The sequence below is a fragment of the Amblyomma maculatum genome, chromosome 10, assembly GCF_055883805.1.
Source record: "Amblyomma maculatum isolate TAMU_Amacu chromosome 10, ASM5588380v1, whole genome shotgun sequence".
Lineage (NCBI taxonomy): Eukaryota > Metazoa > Arthropoda > Arachnida > Ixodida > Ixodidae > Amblyomma > Amblyomma maculatum.
In genome coordinates, this window is record NC_139353.1 from 136,972,940 (window position 1) to 136,997,422 (window position 24,483).

At 46.5% G+C, this 24,483-nt stretch overlaps 2 protein-coding genes across 2 annotated transcripts; both read right to left on the reverse strand.

Annotated features, from left to right (window-relative positions):
- On the reverse strand, positions 1-18,727 carry LOC146177525 (RNA pseudouridylate synthase domain-containing protein 1-like). The gene is made up of 3 exons (XM_084580500.1): positions 18,201-18,727; positions 2,020-2,271; positions 1-519 (listed from the first exon to the last, which is right to left on the reverse strand). The coding sequence occupies exons 1-3, from the start codon at positions 18,501-18,503 to the stop codon at positions 142-144; spliced, it is 933 nt and encodes a 310-aa protein (XP_084436626.1). The 5' UTR covers positions 18,504-18,727; the 3' UTR covers positions 1-141.
- Positions 18,728-18,741: 14 nt separating this feature from the next.
- Positions 18,742-21,320, reverse strand: LOC146177526 (zinc finger protein 862-like). The gene is made up of 2 exons (XM_084580499.1): positions 20,955-21,320; positions 18,742-20,817 (listed from the first exon to the last, which is right to left on the reverse strand). The coding sequence occupies exons 1-2, from the start codon at positions 21,019-21,021 to the stop codon at positions 18,950-18,952; spliced, it is 1,935 nt and encodes a 644-aa protein (XP_084436625.1). The 5' UTR covers positions 21,022-21,320; the 3' UTR covers positions 18,742-18,949.
- Positions 21,321-24,483: the final 3,163 nt, after the last annotated feature.

Sequence of the window (24,483 nt, forward strand, 5' to 3'; positions counted from 1 at the left end):
TGTCACACAATTTTTTTATTTTTGTTTCCTGGTGGTTTATTAAAGATCACAGTCTCTCCAGCAAATGAGTCACTAGACTCTTTCACTCACACTCTGCTCACAAGAAATGATTGTTTTCACCTTACTAAACCGAAACCGCCGTCATCTGTCAGACAAACTTTCAGGACGGCAAACTTGACTGACGGGACACCCCGACTTCGAGGTCTTCCACAGTGGGAAAGATTCAGGATCATTAAAAAGCTCGAAGATGTTGTCCACAGAGACAGCACTGCCGTCAGCGCTCTCTCCCGGCACACTGTGCCAGGCATGGTGGCTGCCAAAGGGGTGCTCGGTGCCTGTGCAAACGTCCACCACTTCCAAGTGGGTGGGCAGGCAGAGCCGCCAGGCATGCAGGTACATGCGACTGTGCTCTGAGGCCTCCGTGCCACCGTAGGTGGTGTCGCCCACCACGGGGTGGCCCAGTGCAGCGCAGTGCACCCGCAACTGGTGACGCCGACCTGTAACCGGCTGAAGTGCCACCTGTGACACAAGCAGCAGAATAGCATTAAAATCCAAGCTGTACAGCCTCCTATATTACCCCACAATACTGTTATAGTTATTTCTCAAGGAATACATTCCTGTTTCTTGGGGGCCGAAAAAGACGTTTTGGTTTTTGGCATGCAGGTAGTACTTCGCTCTGCTAAAGTGCAATTAAATGGCAGTGCTCATAACATGAGTTTCTTATAGTACTATACAGATTAGGACAACTCTAAAGCAGAGGAGGGCGACATGTTACAAGCTGCCTCTGAGCACATGCACATAAACAAACGACCTTGCTACCTTCTTGACAGCTTACTTGGTGCTCTTAGGTTCTAATCTACTTTGGTTCTACTTATATATATATAAAAAAAAATGATGCCATTTATACAGGCATAAGTGACTACCTGTACGTGCACTTATAGCAGAACAGATGCTATTGAGAACTTATTTTGCCCACACATCACAGAAATCAACACAAAGGATGCGAATTTTGGATTACGAATAACATCAGCTAAAGGTACGAATATAGAATGGTAAATTTAGTGCCTTTTCATGACCCAATATTTCAGACCTAGAGAGCCATTGACACATCCCAGGAAATGTGCACACACTCTTTCCCGATGAACAAACCTTCTGAAGTTGAATAGAAAGGAATACAATGTAATAAGTCGAAGATTTTTTTATGCACTGAAGAGAGATCAAACTGTGACAAACTGTGTGTTTGACAACTTTACAATGTTGTGATCTTGAAGTATCCTAGCAGAGCATGTATTGTCGCGACGCTGGCTCAGCGATTTCACTTTTCACTCTGCATTGCACACTGCTAAGTAAACATATCACTGCCAATGATAACGGCAACAAAGAAGTGTACTACTTGGCCAGTTTCTACACAAACAACAAGCAACAATATTTTGTTTCGCTTCAATAGCCACATACTTTAATCTGTTCTGCACACTACAGAGCTGCAGAGTCAGACACGAGCTTTTCCGAGCACAAAAAAAGAATTTCTCGAGAGGCTGTGAAGGCCGAAGGAAGATTGGACATGCCATGAATGCACACATTGTCACTGTGCTGCATTCTGCTCTTAGACCTTGATCTTCAATAGGCAATGCATAGATATTTTATCAGCAGCATACTTCAACATCTGTCTATGGTGTGAGAACAGGAAAACTGCACTCAAACAAAACGCCTTTATAGAGACGAAAAGGGAAACGAATAGCATATTCAAAGGCTTGCCTATGGACACTCTTCTACGAAAGAGAATGTATTATCTGCATCAAAACCATAAGTGCTCAATGTGGGTAGGAGCAAAGGCACACTTTTTTCTTTTGTTCTCAGTACTAGTTTACCTCTGAATGGAAGATGTCCACGAGGCATTATAAATGTTAATGTAGAAAAAAACATCAGAACTTGTTCTTGTGGGCAAACTGGCCATTCTATTTCAGCATGATTAGTGTCATCAAAAACTACGACTTTCTTGGTCAATAGAGAGTGACAGACCTGAGTGGCCGGTCGTCCATGGAAGAGCCCCCATCCCAGCACGAGCAGTCGGGTCTGGGCTTCCCTAGCATTGGTGCAGTGCTCTTCACTGGCAGGACACATCTTGTGCTGGTGGCCCTGCCTGGAGTCTTCCCCAACAGCCAGGCTGATCTCAACACCACACTGCCTTGTGCCGGCGGACGCGGCAATGTGTCCCTCAAGCAGTGCCGCGTAGCATTTACGTGCCGAACGGAGGGGGGGTCCAAATGCTTCCTGCAACGCGAGGCATGGGTGACTACAAAGAGGTACCATAAAGGCTAGCACAAATACCTAAGAGTGCTCCATTTGGTATCATATGTAGGGCTTTATGTCCCAAGCTGCATGTGGGCCATAAAGGATGACACTATGGTGTGCTCTGGGGTTGATCTCAATCAATTGGGAACCATCTCCTTGCACTGACATGGATTTCGCCTCCAGATAAAGCAGCCCCTTTGGTCACCTTTCGATCAAAATAGTTTAGACTCAGTAGCTGAATGCCACAACCACTGAGCTACCAGTTGGGTGGCTTTTTTAATAAACTTTAGGGTGTGAAAACTGCCGCTTGCATTACAGTGAGAGCTCATGTATCTGAGCTCACCTAATTTAAACTGAAGCTCTGGTCTTCTGAAGATCAGGTATGTAAGAAGAGGCTGACTTAGCCTCTCTTACTCTCTCAATTTCAAACAAATGTTAAGTATCTGAGTGTTCTAGAGAGTACAGAAGATGCCAGTTGTATAAAATTAAGCTGAAATAGAAGTACAGAAAAAATGGCAGCTGGCAATAAACTCAATATTTCATCATGCAACAGTGCCCGATGCGCAGCAAATACAGAAACAACCCAGCACTGTATTTCAATAATAATAATAAACAACAATTGGTTTACAGGAAGGGAAAGGCACAGTATCTGTCACACTTGTTTCTGTGGACACCTGAACCGCGCCTTAAGGAAAGGGAGGAAGGTTGGGAGTGAAAGTGGATAGAGAGAAAGAGGAGCCGTAGTTGAGGGCTACGGAGTAATTGTGAGCACCTGGGGATCTTTAATGTGCGCTGACATCGCACAGCACACGGACGCCTCTTCCTTTCGCCTCCATCCAAACGCAGCCGTCGAGGTCGGGATCGAACCCGGGTACTCCGGCACAGTAGTCGGGCGTCTACCACTGCACCACCCCGGAGGGGCTATTTCAAAGTGCACTTATGCCATTCAGGATGAACAAGCCATACACTGGAAACGTGGACACATGTGAGAGGCACGTAATTGACAGTAAGGTATAAATTTGTTTTCATGGGGCATTAATATTAGAATCCCTGTTGTCACAAAAGTGCATTCGGCCCGTTAACAGCATGTGAAGCCTGGGTGGAGAGATGTCCTCTCTGTTTCTAGGGGAGAGAGCTGAAAGAGGAAGTGGGAGAGAGAAGAGGGTCATAGGCAATGAGTGATGAGAGAGATTTGTAGTTGTTGGCCATAGTTCAGGGCTGGGATGAGTAGAGAGGAGGTACGGAATATAACAGAGCTTGATTAACTGCATGACATCGCTCGCTCGCATTGTCAGGATAGATCAGCGGCTACGGCAGCTACATCCAGGGGAAACGCTCCTGCTAATGCACGCTCTGCTTCATAAAATGCCCCGATAACTTGTGGTTTTTTTCTTCATATAAAATATGCAAAGAAAGCTAATACCTGGCACCTAACCTCAAAATTTGCCACTTGCAGCAATGACAGCAGACTTTCTTTAAAGTAAGCGGCATCAGCATTGTTATCACCCCCATGTGTTATTGATATTGACACTTTTCATCCTTATGGCCATAGTGTTCCTCAAAGCTAGAGAGAAAAGAACTTCTGCAGTTGCTCATCCATTGTAATGACATGCAAAATGCCAAGATCATGTGATTTCATATTTGGCGTGGCTATTACAGAGCAGAAAATGTGGATTAAATTGCAAGAACAAAGGTGGATTATTTACCTGCAGACTGGAAGGCAGCAAATGTCATCCCAGTCCACAAAAGTGGTCCCAAAAAGGCATTGCAAAACTACAGACCAATCTCTCTTACATGCATATGCTGCAAAACTATAGAACACATTATTTACAGCTCTGTGATGAAACATCTCCAAAACAATAATTTCTTCTCAAATGCTCAACACGGCTTCAGGCCTGGCTTGTCGTGCACGACTCAACTGGTAGAATTTTCTCATGATCTCTTTTATTATTTTGATCTTGGTTTTCAGGTAGACTGCATCTTTTTGGATTTCCGCAAAGCCTTTGATACCGTTCCTCATGCTTTATTGTTATATAAATTATCTTCTCTCTGTATACACCCTGAAGTAGTAGACTGGATTAGAGATTACTTATCTGGGAGAACTCAAAATGTTGTAATCAATGGTACTAATTCAACGAATGTCACCGTAACCTCTGGCGTGCCCCAAGGGTCTGTCTTGGGGCCTTTGCTATTTCTAGTCTTTATAAATGACATTGTTGAAGGGCTTGAATGTAAAGTGAGATTATATGCTGACGATTGTGCCATTTACAGGAATATACGAAATGATCTTGATGTAAGTAGTACAGTTGAATCCCGCTATAACGAAATTCACGGTGCACGAAAAAAAATTCGTTCTCGCGGAACTTCGTTATCGCAAAAATTTGACGTGAAACGCAGAAAGAATTGCCCAAGCAGCAGCAAAGGCGTTTAATGCCAAAAATCTGTAAGCTTGGTTTGCTTACGCTTCACGGCGAGCAACGCCGTCACGCGATTTTCGCACTCGGTCAGCAAACCCATTGCAACATCGTCGTCTCGGACAGCAACGAAATTCCTGATGACATCAAAAGCGTCCATCACCTGTACGGCGGTTGCCGCAGCCGGCGCTTCCTGTACGTCGTCGTCTTCTTCATCGGAAGAGTCCTTATCATTCCGGGCAGCTTTTATGATCTGCTCATCACTCACATCTTCGTGAACAACAACACAAGCGTCAGCGCCGATGTATTCGTCGAGCTCGAGATTAGGCGGCACGGTTCCTATTTCTCCCAGCGTTTTCCAGGCGGCCTCGATCCCCGGAGTCGGTGACGCCTCTTCGTCGTCGTCTGTAACGCCTGGTGTTAGGCCAGCAGAGTGTACGGGTCGACCTTCGGCAAATCCGGCGTGCCTGAAACAGTTCACAATTACTGAGCGCCCCAGTGTGCTCCAGGCAGCAGACAATCTGCAGTGCCACGTACAAGTCCACCTTCGTGTCTCGGCCGGTTTCAGTGTTAAAAAGCAGCCGCTGAATTAACCTCCCGCGGTAAGCGCGCTTCAGGCTAAGAATCACGCCCTGATCGAGAGGCTGTAAGACAGACGTGCAATTGGGAGGGAAAAACCTCAGCTCCGTGTTAGTGAGCTTGACTTCGTCGGAGTGATGCGCTGAACAATTGTCCAAAAGCAAGCAAACTTTACGGCCCTGCCGCTTCATGTCGCGGTCGAATGCCATCATCCACTCGGTGAAAATAGCGCGGGTCATCCATGACTTGTTGTTCGCCTTGTACTGCACAGGTAGGCTACGAGTTCCCTTAAAACAGCGCGGCTTGGCACTTTTGCCTATGACTAACGGCGGACGCTTGTCCGAGCCATCCATGTTTGTGCAAAGCAGCACTGTGATGCGTTTTTTGCTGTGTTTGCCGCCGTGACAGCGCTGCCCCTTGAAGTCGAGCGTCCTAGCCGGCAACATCTCGTAGAATAGCCCGGTCTCGTCGGCGTTGTAAATGTCTGCAGGCGCGAAGTTGCTTAAAATTCCGGCCATGTTACTCGCCTTCCAAGCAGCTGCTCCGTCCACGTCTGCTGACATTGACTCGCCGCACAACACTTTTCCAACGATGTTATGGCGGGCCTTGAAACGGTTTAGCCAGCCAATGCTGGCTTTAAAATCATCAATGCCAAGTAGGCATGCATAGTTCAAGGCTTTCTGCTGGACGATGCTTCCGTACAGGGGGACGTTGTTGGCTCGTGCTTCCACAAACCACGCATGCACTGCTTTGTCCAACTCTTCATGGAGGGGCCGCGTCACCTTTTTGTGCTTCGAGGATGTGCCTGAAGCAAGTGCCATTCTCACGCGGTCCTTATTGCCTAGAATCGTTGACAGCGAACTTGCAGGAATTCCGAAGTCTTCAGCAATTGCCGCTTTCTTCCTTCCGCTTTCTGCTTGGGCGATTATTTGAGCTTTTTGCTCAAGGGAAATAGTTTTGCGTTTTTTCACTTGCGTTGCCATCGTGTCCTACGGATGAAAACTCGTCGTTGTCGAAGAGAAAGGCAGCGAGTGAACAACGCGACCACGACACAAAGCCAAAATGGCGGAACTGCAATCACGTGATTTCATGCTTAATGTGGCTTTGGATTTGACTTGGACTTCTCGCCAATAAAACTAGTTTCGGTTTCGATTTTGAACGCGAAAATTTCGTTGAAGCGGAAACGCTCTGCAAAAATGGTTCGTTGTGCAGAGAAATTTAGGCCATTAATTCTTATAGTATACTCGCGGGGAATAAAAAATTATTCGTTGTCGCGGAAATTTCGTTGTGGCGGTATTCAACTGTATACAGAGTGATCTGAACAAAATTCATTGTTGGTGCACTAAATGGGGCATGTCTTTGAACACTGTTAAATGCCACTATGTGTCATTTTCCCGTAAACGTCTTCCCGTGAGATCAGTCTATAATTTGGACGGGCTACCACTTGAAAAGGTCCAACATTACAAGTATCTAGGGGTCTATTTTTCAGAAAATTTGACATGGAACCGACACATAGAATATTTAACCTTAAAGTCATCTAGAACGCTAAATCTCATTAGACGAAATTTTTATAAAGCCCCCACAAAAGTAAAAGAACAGCTATACGTAACTAACGTCCGTCCAATACTCGAGTATGCTTGTGCGGCATGGGACCCTCAAAGCTCTTACCTGATGGAAAAACTTGAACGCATCCAAAACCGCGCTGCCAGGTTTGTTTCTGGCAACTATAACTTCCGTAGTAGCATCACATTAATTAAAGAAAACCTTAGATGGAAAACATTGGCTCACCGGAGACTAACCGCAAAATTAGAACTCTTTTACCAAATATACTCTGATCTTACGGGAATAAACAAGAGTTTGTACATTCTACCTCCACATTTTATCTCTGAACGCCGGGACCATAAGCTGAAAGTTCTTGTAACGCGATGTCGAACTGATGTGTTCCGTAATTCCTTTTTTCCTCACACTTCTTCACTTTGGAATAGTCTTCCTAAGAGCATAGAACAATGTAAAACAGGTAAACATTTTCAGTCTTTCCTGGCGTCCAATTTGTCGTAGTAGCTTTCCACCCTTTTAAACCTGTTTCTCGCACTCACATTTTCAGTGTTGTTCTTTTTATTGTTAAACAAATGTGCTTTACTGTATACTTTCAGTATTGTAACACGCTCATTTTAGGTATTTTCTTACCGTTATTGCCCCCCCCGGTTATAATGCCCCTGGGCGCTGCAGGTACTTGTATAAATAAATAAATAAATAAATAAATAAATAAATAAATAAATAAATAAATAAATAAATAAATAAATAAATAAATAAATGTTGCAAGGTTTGCCCTTGAGGCAAACCTGCAAAAAATGCTGGAAAAGTTTCAGCACCAGCCTAATGCATAACTGTCCCTCATGTTCAATTAGTTGCACAAGCACTAAGCACCTCAGTGAAATATTTCAGATAGAAGAGCACACAAGTACCTACGGATTCCTAGGCTTTTTTGACCTAGCACTAGCGAGGCCAAATGTACCCAGTATGTCCCTGTTGGACAAAGCGCTCTTTACAAAACTGTAGCACAATGTTCCCTCCAGGTAAGTTCAAGAAACCTTATATTCAGAACTTTTTCAGTTCAGTATATATCCACAATTCTTGTAAGGCACCCCTATATAGCATTCATGCTGGTTTCAAAACATTATTAATAACATAAATAGCAACAGTTTCAAAATAGGCTACAAATGTTTGCTCTCTTATCCTTGCTGATGCAAGAGATTAGCTATTTTACTAATTTCAGACAGCTTATGTGGAAAGCATTTCCACACTCATACACAGAGCAACATTATTTAAGTTGTGCGAAGATAAACAAATGCAATGAAATCACTGAGGAATAGTAGCCTGTTTAGAGGCTGTGTTTGCAAAGTACATGTCACAAGCAAATGTGCAATGATACCAGCTGAATTTTATAAAGAAATTCAAGAGCCCTTAGCTTTCACCCATTTTGAGTTGCACACTTCAGAATGCAAAAGCATGCACAGACTAAGACAAAATGTCACCATCAGCACCAGATTCTGTAAACACCTGTAGTTGGCACTTGTTTTGCTTGTTTTGTTCTGCGTGAACATTTTTCTTTGATTTTTTTTTTCAGCAGCCTTCATTAGCATGCATGAAAGCATGCATACAGATTACTGTCACTGGCATAGGATATATTTTGAAATGTTTATTAAGAGGCATGTGCTGCATGATTGCATCTAAAAAAGATTCAAACTTAAAGTCATCGCTGCCCAGTAGATATTAAAATTAGCTTGCACACTACTCACAACCCACAAAATGTTGCTGCGGTGAGCATGCGGCTGCTCTCAAGCACTGTTCCTATCTTCTGCTCTTGGCCCACTGGAGGTACTACGTTGGTGTGGGAATGAAGGCATTCATATCTACATTCCCGTACAGACTGGCATCAATGCCAATCAGTACAACTATTTCATAAATGTCCCATTTTCCTGAATATTTTTGCTGGCTACTGATCGAAATGAAATCAGAAACAAGTTAGCAAATTCCACTCTGTATTAATGTAATAAGCGGGATTATTGCAAGAAAGTGAGCACTGTTTATGATAAAAGGAGCTATGTGCATTACTTATAGAAGGGTGATTAGCAAGTGATGGCTGCAATCTAATTTGGAAGGCAAAACTTTCACCAGATGTTCAATAGGAGGTATTCATGTGACGTCATCCGGTAGCGGCACTAGTGGCCGGCGTGGCATTCGCCATATGCGTGGTCGTGTGTGCGGACACCGCAACCAGCTGCAGCATTCAACTCGTGATCCGTGGGGTACGCCTTTCGCGTCTTGACAGAATTTCTGCGTGCACCAACGAAAACCGCGTAGTTGCATGGGTAGACCCGTGGACTTCATGGAACAAGAAAAACAACGGTCTCAAGAAAAATTTTCCACTTAGTAAAACATCGGCTCATACGACTGCAGTAACTTCGTCGTGGTGTGCAGTGCACTAAAAGACCCCAGCTTCGCGGTGAATTCCTCGACATCGGGGCCTGTCTTGTGAAGCGTAGTCATAAGTTTTGCAACAGGTGAAGAAATTAAAATGTTCAAATCCATGAAAGCGTTTTAATTTTTTGGCAAGTGAGCGAGGCCAAGAGCCACACGGTTCGCAAACCTTGGTTCCAAGGGTTATGCGCATTTCAAGCACAGCAACGTTGCCGACACTAAATTTGTAAAACATGCTCGCTAAGTGTGCCGTTTATGCTGTGAGCATGTGACAGTACTTGCTCGACCTTCTGTCACCCAAATTAAGCAACTGCATTGATTCGCTTAACTGCTGGAACAGCGCCTGTGCAAGCTTCGATTCGATCGACAGTTTGCCGACTACCACCACTAGAAATGTGCGTTTCGCGGTTATGCCAGCTTTGGAACTGTAGCAATTAATGCGCCATCCCTTCAAGATGTGTTCTGCCTCAGTGGCCGCTAAAAACGAATTTATATAGCTGAAAGTCATGTTGCGCGCAATGGGCAGCCGGGTACTTTTGCTGTCGAGTTGTTGCACGGGTGAATGCCTAGATGCAACACCGAACAGGCAGTGTTATGTTCCAGAGCACGAAAATACCACTGTAGACTCCATGCGCATAAGGGGCTCAATAACGAAAAAGTGGATTCGGAAGTATTCAACAACTTGGTAAAACTTTATGGATCACTTCCAATATAAATGCGGGCACCTGACAGCGAGCCTGATACTGAGCGAGCAGATACCACCGGTGACCTCCGATATGGCGGACGAGTAAAGCACCTCGAAAAACTTTCCAGGGGCTTTACGGACGAGGCGATATTCGCACCGTCTGGTAGTATGGCCTCAGTGAATACCTCCTATAGGAAGTATTCACATGACGTCACAGCTGACGTCAATATGCAGCCGACGCCATCTTTGTGTCCTGGTTTGACTAGTACTGTCGTGACGCTGGGGCTATGGCGACCCGGCCTTCACTTGGTAGCGTGCAGAGACTCTGGGTTGAAGAAGGACTGAATCTTCGAAGTTGGTAAAATATGTACAAGCAGGTTTACTGGCACTTTGAGAAAACGTATTTACAAGAATATTTACATGAAGAAGAAGGGTACATCAGCAAAATGACAAGCGTTAAGAGTTCATAGCGAGAAGCGACTGGATGAGCCGTTTACCCAGGGCCCAGAGCGACATTTCGTGCTCTGCAGCGTCCTTAAAACCCCCTATGTCCAGCCCCTCTCTGAAGATGCTGACCAACCAAATCCAGGGCACGCCCCTCAGATATCGGCATCCAATCGAACACATCACTGCACTGATGGTCTGAAGCACTGACTGGTCCGGCATTCATTCGTTGGGCGTGATCACTTGTTGGCGGGAAAAGCTTGGGAACGGCGAGGAGAGGAGGTACATTTCTATTCTTCAGCAAAGAAACCACAGGCTGGTTCTGACAAGGGGTTTTACTTCTCAGAAACCCGAGTGCACGTGGCGCCGCATAGGGCTCCCAACATTGTCCCTTTTCGACAATTGCAAATCTTTCCTGCATTCCCGGGAAATCACTTAATGGCCGTATGAGTCATGCTCCTTTCTTGTCCTGCACGTCAGCGGACATGTCACTCTGTCGTCTCCTTTGGATAGGAGGCATTCATCACTGGAGGATAGCACTTCTCGACTGGAAGGGTGAACAAAAGAAAGAAAGCACTTCCTGCTATTTCCCGCAGGGGGACGTTTCTTTGTGTTTTTCCAGACGTTCTCTTGACAGGGTCAATTTGGCATTTGCAGGTTGTCCACAAAGCAAAACAGGCTTACAAAACAGGATTCCTGGAAACAGGCTCACTTAGAGCCATTGGACCATCACCACATTTCCACAGCACTTATTCATGCCCACAGGCGAACAATAGAGCGCGCAAATGCGGATGCTTGGTCGTAACAGCCTCCTCCCCCGCCAGAAGAGTCTCGGAGGGCAGCAGTCCCAGCTGCTGCATGAAGAGACGACTTAATGGCCTGCACGTGAACGCTTGAAGCTCGCTGTTGCTTGTCGCGTTGTCTTGATTGTTGTAGGCCAAATTGCTCGAGCTGTCTGAAACTCAACCACATGTCGAAGCAAGCACTCGGCTCCCGTCTGAAGAGACCAGGTTAAAAGAAAACTGCCATTGTTGTTCGAGAAAAGCCCACTCTCAAGACGTTCAGGACCCACGTATTCCTAGAAAACCAAACGTGCTGCTTTACATAGTCACACATATACAAGCGCACAAAAAAAAAAAACCTGATTATCAATTTGGATACATGGTGAGGAACATCTCGGACCGCTTAGAAAGAGCGGCTAAGCGCGTCCGCATTCCCATTTAACTTCCCCTTTTTGTATCTTATTTCAAAATTGTACTGCTGTAAAATCAAGCTCCACCTAAGAAGGCGACTGTTCTTTGATGTCGCAGTTTGCAGCCAAGCCAGGGGACAATGGTCCGTCTCTACGGTGAATTTGGCCCCTCCAAGATAACACTGCAATTTTTGAATGGCCCATACAATGCAAGCGCATTCTTTCTCTGACGCGCAATAAGCCCTCTCTCTAGAACTCAGTTTTCTGCTCAAGTAGAGCACGGGGTGCTCATTACCGTCGTCATCTCTCTGGCAGAGAACAGCACCTAACCCTCGATCACTGGCATCACACTGGACCGTGAATTCTCGGTCATAGTCTGGAGCTCGCAATACCGGACGGCTAATCAGCACAGCCTTCAGGTTTACGAAGGAGGCTTCCTTTTGTTCGTCCCAGACTACATTTGTCGGTTCTGTCTTGCGGAGAGCGTCGGTCAGAGGGCTAGCCAAAGCTGAATAGTTAGGGATGTAGTGATTGTAGTACCCAGTCAGACCTAGGAATGCTCGAATTTCCGTCTTCGTGCTCGGCCGCGGATAGTCTGCTACCGCAGAAATCTTAATCTCGCTGGGTTTCCTGAAACCTTGACCTACATTGTGACCCAAGTAGTCCACGGTCGCCCTTGCCAGGCAACATTTCTCGGCCTTTACGGTTAGTCCAGCTTGACGCAAAAGGCTCAGTACAGCTCTTAGATGTACCATATGGTCCGCCCATGAGTCGGAAAAAACCGCAATGTCATCTAAATAAGGCACCGCGAATGTTTCACACCCCTTTAAAACCCTATCCATGAGTCGGGAAAAACAAAATGGAGCATTTTTGAGCCCGAAACTCATCATTGTTGGCTGGTAGCTGCCCGTCGGAGTGACGAAAGCCGCGTATCTGCTGGCGCGTTCAGTGAGCGGTACTTGCCAGTATCCTCGAGTAAGGTCCAGCGTAGTCACATATGCCGCTCTACTGACCTGTTCTACTCTCTCCTCAATATTCGGAATAGGATACACTTGATCCCTGGTGAGAGAATTTAGCTTTCGGTAGTCTACCACAGGCCTAGGGTCTTTACCTGGAGCTTCTACTAAGATCATAGGCGAAGCATAATCGCTTTACGAGGGTTTTATTACTCCCAATTCCAGCATGCGAGTTACTTCCCTATCCAGAATTTCTCTTTGCCTTGGAGAAAATCGGTAGCACCTTGATCGCACTGGCACGTCTGAAGTCAGCTCAATATCGTGCTCAGTCAAATCAGTCCTGCCTGGCCTGTCCACGAAGCAGGCCTCAAACTCTGTTATTATTTCGCCCAGATCGGACAGCTGGGATTTCTTTAGTTCTCCTCTCTGCTCCGTCTTTTTGAGAAGCTCCTGAGCGTTGCTTCCTTTTCCGCTGAGGCAAATCAAGTTGTCCCCCATCTCCTCGGGAAGGTTTAAAGTTAGATTTACCACGGCTTCCCTCTGCACATAAGGCTTCATAAGATTGCAATGATAAATGCGCACTTCTTTACGCCTACCGGGGAATTTCACTTCGTAGTTAGTGTTAGAAAGCTTTGCAACGACTTTATCAGGTCCTTCCCACTGTACTTCGAGCTTATTCCTGAGATCATTGGCTTGCTCCATAGCTAAGTCCTCTCGGGTTCCACTTAGAAGTCTCGTGAGATTACTAGACACCGGCGGCAAGAGGTTACTCTCAAGAACGTCCTCATTCCGCGTCTCATCAAGCTCACTTTCAAGTTGACTTATCTGTGATGCCTCGCTCTCAAAGTTTTCTGACCCGCTATCTTCCACATCTACCACGGTTTTAACTGCCGTTTCCTCGGCTGTGGATTCTTCTGGAATGAGCAGTGTAGCTAGTTCTCGCGCCTTTGAACGTGTTAAGGCTTGCACAACTCTGTCTCCGAAAAGGATGCCCCTCTTTCGCAGTAGCATGTCCGATTTGTTGGAGAACAAATACGGATAGCACTTAGGAAGCTTTCCTGAAACGGCAGCCTCGGTTGTTAATTCGCCGAAAGGGCCCTCGATGACCACGTTCGCGATCGGCAAGCACACACTCTGTTCCTCAACTACCTGTCGGATCCATGCACACTGTCCTGTATAGTCGGAAGGCGATACATACGCCGGATGGACAACATCCATCGTTGCGGCCGAATCGCGCAGTACCTTGCAAGGCTTCCCGTTGACTACTAGGTCATGCAGGTAGGGTTCTAAAAGCTGCATATTTTCATCGCAGTCACTGACATACGAGAAAGCAATCTTTTCTTTCCGGCAGTTGACGGCAATGTGACCCTGCTCATTACACCTAAAGCATGTGAGCGGCTTCCTAGCCTCAAGCTTATTCTTTGTGTTCTGCGCGTTGGTCACTTCCCCACCTTTCTCACTACCGTCCTTTCTAGGGCGTTTGCCTGAAGAAGCCTTCCTTTCTTCGTTTGCAAATCTAGCAAAGTGCCTTTTCTGACGGTTATTCACACTCGACTTGGAATTGCGGGGCCTAACCACTACTGGGTTGCTGAATTGTCGGCGCGAAGCATAGTCCTCAATGAGTTCGGCAGCTTCAGTTGCCGACTTAATGTCGCCTCGGTCCTGTAACCAATTTCTTTCTTTTTCTGGGAGGCAGTTATAAAACTGCTCCAAGAGAATTCGCTCGACTACAGCATCCCTCTCACTGTAGGAATCAGTGCTCTTTAGCCACTCGCCCAAATTTACTCTTAAATTGTACAGGAATTCAGGGTAACTCTCGTCCCTGGACTTAGTAGCGTTCCGAAAACGTTGTCTGAACGCCTCGGCGCTAAGCCTATACTTTCTCAGAAGGCAAGCTTTGACCTTCTCGTAGTTGTCCGCGTCCTCCTTGCTTAGCCGCGCGACAACCTCCGCTGCCTCGCAGGGCAGAACCGTCAATAATCTCTGAGACCACGTGTCTCGCTGGAAGGACAGTTTTTCGCAAGTTCGCTCAAAGTTAGCCAGATACAGACCGATATCCCCTGATATCACATATGGCTGCATGTACTTTGACATCTTGAAATCTGCCTCCTTGTTGAGACGAGGTACCGCTAGCTGGGGACAATCGCCCGACCTCTTGCTCAACTCTAGTTCTAATTTCCGGAGCTCAATTTCTAGCTCCAGCTTTTTTTGCTTCTCTTTCAATTTCACGCTCTTTCTGCTGTCTGAGCTGTTCCTTTTTTTGACCGATCAGGTTCCATGCTTCACTGAGCTCCTCATCATCGGTTCCCAGATCAGTGATTGCCTTTATAATCAAGGGTTTTCGTGCCAAACCACTTGTATCAATTCCCAATTCCTCACACAATAGCAACAGGTCCGGTTTCTGCAGCTTTTGTAGGTCCATGATCGCTCCGAGTGTCGGCTACTTCCAAAACAACTGTGCAAACTACCAAACCTAAAGGCGTTTCAACACTTTTTACCAGTTCTAAAATCTAACCCTGTTCTAGAACCTGGTCCACATCAGAAGAAAAGCCAAGCACTCACCCACACATGCGATCGATGTTCCGAGCTGCTCTCTTGTTGGCCGATTGTTGCGCCTGCTTGTTGCTTGAGATGCCACCTCCGATCACCAGATGTTGTGGCTTGTAGCTTCAGATCCACCTCCAATCACCAGATGTTGTGGCTTGTAGATTCAGATCCCAACGCTGGTCACCAGTGTTGGGGCTTTATCCCACCGCTGCCCCCAGTTGTTGTGCTTGTAGATTCAGATCCCACCGCTGATCACCAGTTGTCGTGACGCTGGGGCTATGGCGACCCGGCCTTCACTTGGTAGCGTGCAGAGACTCTGGGTTGAAGAAGGACTGAATCTTCGAAGTTGGTAAAATATGTACAAGCAGGTTTACTGGCACTTTGAGAAAACGTATTTACAAGAATATTTACATGAAGAAGAAGGGTACATCAGCAAAATGACAAGCGTTAAGAGTTCATAGCGAGAAGCGACTGGATGAGCCGTTTACCCAGGGCCCAGAGCGACATTTCGTGCTCTGCAGCGTCCTTAAAACCCCCTATGTCCAGCCCCTCTCTGAAGATGCTGACCAACCAAATCCAGGGCACGCCCCTCAGATATCGGCATCCAATCGAACACATCACTGCACTGATGGTCTGAAGCACTGACTGGTCCGGCATTCATTCGTTGGGCGTGATCACTTGTTGGCGGGAAAAGCTTGGGAACGGCGAGGAGAGGAGGTACATTTCTATTCTTCAGCAAAGAAGCCACAGGCTGGTTCTGACAAGGGGTTTTACTTCTCAGAAACCCGAGTGCACGTGGCGCCGCATAGGGCTCCCAACATTGTCCCTTTTCGACAATTGCAAATCTTTCCTGCATTCCCGGGAAATCACTTAATGGCCGTATGAGTCATGCTCCTTTCTTGTCCTGCACGTCAGCGGACATGTCACTCTGTCGTCTCCTTTGGATAGGAGGCATTCATCACTGGAGGATAGCACTTCTCGACTGGAAGGGTGAACAAAAGAAAGAAAGCACTTCCTGCTATTTCCCGCAGGGGGACGTTTCTTTGTGTTTTTCCAGACGTTCTCTTGACAGGGTCAATTTGGCATTTGCAGGTTGTCCACAAAGCAAAACAGGCTTACAAAACAGGATTCCTGGAAACAGGCTCACTTAGAGCCATTGGACCATCACCACATTTCCACAGCACTTATTCATGCCCACAGGCGAACAATAGAGCGCGCAAATGCGGATGCTTGGTCGTAACAGTACTAGTACTGGCGGTTGTTAGGTTAGCTCTTCGTGCACGTCCGTTTGCTCTGCCACTCTGCCTCATGCCAGCACCGTTGTTATGAAAACTCAATCGGTATCATGAGTGACAGTCCGATTTATCAGCAAAGTGAGCGCGATGCGGACAGAGACCTGCACGAAACAAAACTTTGGTACCAACCCGTGTGCAGTCGATATGCACGGTAAGCGTCGGCCTGTGCCCACGCATAAATGTGTGACATTCATGAATTTCTTGTCCTACAGGCGAGTGTCATCACAAGGAACCAATCGCGAGCCTACTGACCACTCGAAGAACGCAACTATGTTACGAGCGGCTGGGTTAAGAGCTGCGGTTGAAGCAAACGAACTCTCTCTTTGTGCAATTACGTGCGTGCCGTCCATCGTTTATACCAACTAAACCTCTGAGTTTTTGTAGCTGATATTCTGCATAGAAATGGCGTTTAGTAGTCAGTATCTTTTATACAAAACTTGTTTGGTGTACTTGCCTCAATCGATCAGAAGAAGTCGGATGTTTGCATCGTCTGTGGCGGTAAGGAAGCAAAAGAAACCGCTGCCACACGCCACAGCGATGACACTGGTAGCGCCACCTCATTGCCTTGCGGGCTCGAAATAACGTTTTGCAACAAAACTCTTGAAATACAGCGCAGTTTTGGCCAAGCTAAACTTGATTTGTTATTAGAGATAAATTTGTTTATAAAGTTCTTCAAACCTTCTGCAAAACAACTCAGCCCGCCTACGTTCCTTCGCCGAATCTGCATGCTGTCTGCTTTGACTAGCAGCCGACATAGACGATGCGAACATCCAACTTCTTCTGATCGAATGAGGCAAGTACGGCAGCATAAAGTTTAGCGAGTCCTCTTTGAAGGATTTTATTGCAACAAAACACGACGAGGAGGTGTTGGCGGCGAGCTGAATGCATGCGCATGACTGCAAGCGATACACTGACCGCGCTGCTCTTTTACTGGGAATGTGTCTTCCGAGTGCGTGAAGAACAGTCGTGCACAGATAGTGACAAGAGCTGGCTGCTAGGGCACATCCGGAAGATTCCAGTCCAGCCCATTTTGACATACATTTCTCATAATCCATGATAATTATGCGGTTGTGCCGTGCCAGCCATACGTGGCGCCGCATCTCGGTGAAGTGTCTCGTACAGGTGGAGTTGTTCGTGTGTACTTCCGGAACCTTAAAATGCCGAGTTCATTCGCGCAGCTTTTCAGCTTCTGTTGTTTACACTGTGCACGCGTCTATTACAGTCTACGACAGCTCAATAAACAACATATAGCTGCGGGTGCCACTGCTTGTAGAACCGCACGACAGCACTTGATACGTACGTTCACCCTGTTCGTTCCGTGGACACAAAAATGGCCGACTGCGCCTCAATTAACCACAATGCACCGCGCACAGCGCGTCAGTGAAAACCCCATATACGGAGACGCGCATTAAACAGCTAAATATGTGCACAGATGTGTGATTCCTGCGAAGAGAAAAAGTTACAAAATAAACACAGGCTAGAAATGTGACAACGGAGGGGAAGGCTGGATAACCCAGACTGTAGCTTGAGAGCTATATATACGAATCAAGCAGCTCTTAAATTGCTTTGCTGCAAACGAGGAATGCTTGGAGCTGTTTCCAAAATATATATGGCAGAGTGTTCAAGTTTTGAGAGGAGCTGCGAAGGAAGAGTTTCCGCAGAGATGCGTTATATAACGACCAGTACATACGTGCGTACGTAAAGTACCGTAAAATGCTGGGAAGGGACTGCAGTACCCTTGACGAAATTTTACTAACCCCTGGCATCCAGCGCGTTCAGACACTGTCAAGCAAGAACTTAACACGTATGGCTCACCTGAGCGGCCCGGGCTGCGCAGCGCGTGAGCGCCAGACAGAGTACTCCGCTAGTGGCGAAGTCGAGCCGATGGCAGAAGCGGAAGCCGTGCTCCACGCCGGTGTCCACAAGCTCAGGGAGCTGGCGCCGCAGGAGAGTCTCCACCGTCACAGGGTGCTCGTGCGGCCTCTGTGTGTTGATCACCAAGTCGGCCGGCTTGTCCACCACCAAGAAATGCGCGCTGCGGTACAGCACGCGCAGCGTCTGCTGCTCGCAGTCGGCACCGGTACCACTGGGTTCGATATCACCGCCAGCGACGACCATGGCCCACACTTCAGTCTCGGATAGTCAAACTGCACCCGGCCTGCAAAACAGCCAACTCACAGCTGCAAATTCACTTTTATTCCGTCTCAAGACTGGCCCATTTTCAACCTTAAACTCCGCTTTGAGCTAATCAACATCACTCAACAAATTAAATCGCTGAATTCCGACCGCAGTCTGCATCTCGAAGACAGCACAGCAGACACTTGCGCCTTGCGCGCGCTGCAGTATAGTGCCAGGGTTGCCAGGTACTCACAGCGTGACCCGCCAAATTTTTTGCTCGATGTAGCCCAAAAATAGCCAAACGTCGAACCATAAAAATAGCCCAAATAGCCAAAACAGAAAACTTCATAGTTACAGTACACAGTTTATTTCAAACATTTATTAACATGTCTGCTGTGAAGTTTTGAATTCACTTCCAAATGAATGTAAAAAAGAGTATCCAAACATCACTCACTGTACATTGCGGCGGTATTGAAGCGCTCCAAAAAAATATCTGACGGCACAAAGTCTTTGCAGCATTTACCATTTTTCAGCAGTGCAAATTTCACATGCAAAATATTTTCCAAGGTTTCCAAAGACATTCTGTTCCGCAAGTCGGTTTTTGTTAGAGTGACATGGCTAAACACTCGTTCCACAGCAGCATTGGATACAGGCAGCGTGAGTAGAGAAATGGCTAGCTCCGACAGCAACGGAAATAGGCTGACTCCAGCACTGTTTTTGGAACGCAGAACGTTTTTCCAAAATACTGTCACGGAGTCGTCTCGGAGTTCACTAAGCTTACATTGCAAAAGGCAGTATTCGGATTCCATTGCAGAAACAACTGATGGATCTATGAATTTTGCAAAGGCCTTGTAGAATGCATCAAAAGAAAACTTGGCAATATTGTTGCAGTGCAAGAGGTGAAGTTCACTTAATACCTTAAAATTTGTTGGAAGGCGCTTTAATGTGCTTTTGATGCAAGCGACCAAAAAGTTTCGGCAACGCTCAAGAATGGCGATTTTCTTGTCGTCGCCGAGGGAAGACTTCTCTAAGGAGTCGCGAAAGACGCTTCCCAGCTGACAGGCTCGAACATGCATCAAATGGCTTTCCCAAGCTGAATCGGGAGATGCATGATCGGGAAGTACGATCCGCCTAAGCAAACACTTCACAAACGAGCTTAAGTCTTCGAAAAGTTTTGATGGATCAGGGTCCTCACTCTGAAATACTTTGTTGAGTTTGTCAAATTCGTTAACAATGGGGCTCAAGAACTGCACATACAAAAAGTTCTGGTCATCATTGTACATCTCACTCAACATTTTAGCTAAGTAACAACGCTCAGCTGTTTTTGCGACATCGAAGTGCGCCTTCAGTTCCAGCCACTGGTCAAGAATTGCACGGAGAGCACCAGCAATGCTAAGCCAACGCGTCGCACACACACCAACCAACTTTTTGGGGGTTGATCCAGAGTTAATCGCAGCATAAATGCTTTTATAAAACTCTTGACGCTTTGGAGAGTGGGAAAACCAGTTAAAGGTTTCCCGAACAAGGTAGTCAATCTGTGTGGGTAGTACATCCACTGCCTCGTTACAAGCAAGGTGAAGGGAGTGACATACGCATTTTACCAACACGATGTTTGGGTTAACTTCCCTCATTCTTGTGTACAGACTATTGTGCTGCCCGCACATCACACTGGCTCCATCAGTTCCTATACCCACACAGTCACTGACAGAGAGATTAGACTTGTCGAGGAAGTTTTTCAACTCACAGAAAAGTCCTCCAGATGATGCGTCCAGAACTGGAACTAGTCCAAGGAACGCAGTTACAATTGCGCTGCTCTCGCTCGAGTAGAACCTTGCCACAATGGCAAGCTCTTTTGCCGAAGACACGTCTGTGCTTTCGTCCAGGATCAACGAAAATTTTCTTCCCTTCAGCTCATCCAAAAGCATCTGTTTGAAGGTTGGTCCAAGTACCTTGTTCACTAACGCCGTACACTTGGTTCTTCCCATGGATAGCGACGACGCAGTGGTCGAATCTCTGAAACAGTCGCTGATGAGCGGCGTCAGGTGGTCAGCGGTAGCAAGCGAACCATGTACGGCGACATACGCCGCCAAACGCAGCTCCGCAATCTTCGCTTCATGTCTGTTGCTGGCGGCCCTTGGCTGCGAGGTGACAAATCTATCCATTTGCCTTTGTTCGGGTGCAGTCGACGACTGCATGCTTCTAGCATGCTTTTCGGTTTTTCTATGTGCCTTCAGATCTTGCACGTGTGCACGTAGCTCTGTTTTGCAGGCTGTGCAAAAGGCCATATCCCCTGAGGGTGAGCGCGTAAGCCAATCTGTAATCAAAAAGAAAAATTTGTCACGCGCTAATGATCGAGACTGGCATGGTCACATGGAATGCACTCCGAAAAGCGGAACATAATTTTTGGACTGGTACAAACAAGCACTAAAACATTAAAGATGGTCAACGTACCTTTGAATGCAGGATCTTTTTCCCATTCTTTTCTGTACGTCCGCGCGTACTTCGCCCATTTGCCCATAGTGGCGTCGAGAAGCACGTTTCACTATATGCGGACTGTTAAACCTCCACCGCTGTGCTCAAAGTTCTTGCTGCGGAATCAGTGGTTGCCAGTGGTGCAGGGGAAATTAAAACTGCGGGGGTGATAGATGGCCGAATGTAAGATGGACAGGACTGCCTTGAATTGTCACCAGTACTTGCTTTTCGTGTGTTTGAATGGGGGGTATGTTGACGGTTTCAGCGAACGAACCGAATGCACAACTTGCGGAATTCTTTTCTAATCGAAAAGTCTCGTTCACTCCCAGTCTTTGGTGAAATGAAAAGAAGCAGGCACCTCTTAAAGGGCAACTCCGGGGGTTTTTTGACATTCGAATATTGTAGTGAAACTTTTACCACAGGTTCCTTTCTCCGTCTTGACGCATTCTACAAAATTTGGGTGCCGTACGATAATCCGTTCACGCGCAATACGACTTTAAAATATGCCATTTTCATGGCTTAAGTTGAGAGTATTTCTGCGGGCAACACTGAGTTTCTGACGTCGCAAACAGTATACAGGCGTTAATGTCTACTTCCCGCGTGATTATGAAAGTGTGAGGCTTATATTGAACTACCCCAGACATTTTATGCAGTGCGTCATGATTTCCATACTTTATTTTCACCATCCAACGCACGTACGAGTGTTTTTCTAATACTGAGTGTGACGTCACCATTTCGTCAAATGTGACGTCGTTTCTGGCCGTGAAATCAGTTTCGGTTTCGATTTGCTGTTTTTCTTTTTTAAAAATACTTCTAATTGGAATTTTGGAAAACGGTTTTTGTGTTGGAGTCAGGACGTGCCGAGGAATGTAATTCAATTAAAAACACAAAATGATGAAAAAACCACCGGAGTTGCCCTTTAAGGGGGCACTCACAATAAGTCGCGAACGTTTCGCAGGGCGGAAGTGCGACGAATGGTATTCAGTCATGCTCGAGAACCAATTGGCTGCTGGACAATCCTCATTCTTTATTTCACATAGAAAGGGTATTCAAACAATTTTCCCATCCGACCCCCTTTCCCCTAGTGATCTTGAAGGGTTTACTTAGAAAGGAGCTAGACTTCCGTCTGCTCGTTTCTTCGAATAATGAGTGGCGCATCTTGGAACGAGAAATTTCTGTTGGAAAACAAGCCTTACAGAGAAGCTGAGTTCTGCAAATTGTCCATTCAATAGACCACTTTAACACCATCGGCAACGCCGGGAAGCAGGAAAGGGAAGGAAAAGAGCTTCGAGCTTTTGTCCAGGCACACCTCACTACCAACCCCGTCATGTGCGAAGTCCCCCATTCACTCATCTGTACCCTAATCCCCTATGCCGAACATTCATCGAACCACAGGCTGCGAAGGCCCGTCTTTCTGACAGTCGAAATATATACTTCGTCTCACAAGAATTTTGCAGCACTGTGAGGCAGGGAAGCCCTGGCCCATTTAGGATCTCGTGCATTAGAATAGGCAATTGTGCTCGGCGCACTATAATAGATAATTTGTGCTCCTACTATTACCCCCACCAATTCGCAGGGCGAGAGATGCACAGAAGCAAATTACCTATTGTGCACATGATCTGGGTTGGACAAGGTTACCTCTGCCTTTCGCAGTGCTGCAAACAGCTTGTGGGACCAACACCAATTCGCAGGGCGAGAGATGCACAGAAGCAAATTACCTATTGTGCACATGATCCGGGTTGGACAAGGTTACCCTAGCTGCCTTTCGCAGTGCTGCAAACAGCTTGTGAGACCAAAGTGTGGGTCTAGAATGTACACTGGCAGTATCTTCTAGGAAAGAAAAGTGCGCTGGTTGCTATTACTGTACACACAGCATCGCGGCCCACTGCTAAACCTTTCTGGAGAAAAGGCTTTTGAAATGGTTTGGACCTTTCAAGCGAAAATGCACAATAGCCCAAAGATAGCCAAATAGCCAACCAACAATATTTCCCGCCAACCACAACATAAAGTAGCCCAATTTGGCTATTTATAGCCCAACCTGGCAACCCTGTATAGTGCTCTAGAAGATTGGGCAGTGTGTCGGCCGCGCCGCGAAATGCATGGGAGCGAGGGGCCGCTTTTGCGATGACGGAGGCGCCGCAGCGCAGAGGGCGCTACCAGCAACTGGTGTGTCAGCCGTCCGAGCGCCCGCGTATGCGCGCTGTGCGGCGGGGCGGATACCGCGCGGACTGTACGTTCTTGTTTGCTTGTGCGTCGTCTCGAGCTGTTCGCGACAAGATTTTACAAATATGCCGGTTAACGGTGCTCAGTACTGTTAGCAATCACCTAATTTATTTTCCATTTTGGCCGTCGGCAACACCTCGGGGAAGTAACATGACAGGAGTTGGCTCCGAAGAAAACAGCTTGGAGAGGGCCGGCGTACGACTCACACAGCACGCTTCACTCGCCGTACAGCTTGCTTTAGCATTCCTAAAGCACCTAATTCACGTCCAGAAATGTAGTCGTTTTGAAGAGAGGGCAGTTTGGATGGCAGGATGTATGAAGAAGTGAAACATACAACACGTGCGTTCGAGCGCTGACTAAAACTGGTCACAGTATAACCCCATTATCAAAACAGTCCAAAATGGTATATTCCGTTGTTTCCCACGCCAACTATGCCGACTATAGTACGTCACTGAAGCCACAAGAGAAGTCGGCATTCAGTTGGAATGAATGAAATGTGGACTACCCCGCATGGAGGTAGAGATGACCTAATTGTTCAAGAAAATGTTTCCATTCTAGGGTACGCAAGTCACCGGTAATATGCGTCATTGCCTCCAGAAGATTGCTCTAGTCCTGTTTTATGTACATACAAAATAAAAAAAAAATGGATAGCTTTGAAAAAGAAATAACGACGGAAAATAGAGGACGCAGAGGTTATAGGGTATACGCTTATTCGCTTCCGCTAGATCATCCTTCTGCGAAAGAGAGGTTGTGAGGCCGGCACGGTTTCTCACCACGAACAAAAATAGCGCTATAGTTTCGAAGCTAGGTCGCAATTTACTCAAAAATTTGGCTCGATGCACGGTCCTTTAATTTCGACTGCTTTGCACTTCAGATTTTGCAAACTTCCTGTAAAATGTGAAGGTTCAAAAAGTTGACCTACTTGGAGCACCAGAAAAGCTCCCACTTGAATCAATGAAATTTATAGTGTTTTTGCGGCTTCGCTCTTTGCGAAGTATGCGAATCACGACAAGAGTTCCCAAAGGGAAAATAATTAAATTCCCTTGGAAGTATTTCACGTGTAATATCAACCTTGTTAACAATTATAGTCTGGTTAGTACTGCAAAGAGCACCCGCGGCAAGTAGCCCCATTATATATAGTCCGGTAAGCAGTAGTTGCAAGTATATCCAGTCGATTACTCATATTTCATACTACACACTCAAAAAATAAACACGTATTATGTCCGCGTTTGATTTCGGCATTATTTTAATTGCTTGCGTATTAGGTGTTCGTCATCTTTTTCGC

What these genes read in the sequence shown, in the direction of transcription:
- LOC146177525 (XM_084580500.1), bottom strand. Translation starts at nt 18,503, where the DNA reads ATGGTCGTCGCTGGCGGTGATATCGAACCCAGTGGTACCGGTGCCGAC. An exon ending in GCGCAGCCCGGGCCGCTCAG is followed by an intron (nt 2,272 to 18,200) that starts GTGAGCCATACG and finishes CTCGCGTTGCAG; the next exon opens with GAAGCATTTGGACCCCCCCT. An exon ending in ATGGACGACCGGCCACTCAG is followed by an intron (nt 520 to 2,019) that starts GTCTGTCACTCT and finishes CTTGTGTCACAG; the next exon opens with GTGGCACTTCAGCCGGTTAC.
- LOC146177526 (XM_084580499.1), bottom strand. Translation starts at nt 21,021, where the DNA reads ATGGGCAAATGGGCGAAGTACGCGCGGACGTACAGAAAAGAATGGGAA. An exon ending in AAAAGATCCTGCATTCAAAG is followed by an intron (nt 20,818 to 20,954) that starts GTACGTTGACCA and finishes TTTTGATTACAG; the next exon opens with ATTGGCTTACGCGCTCACCC.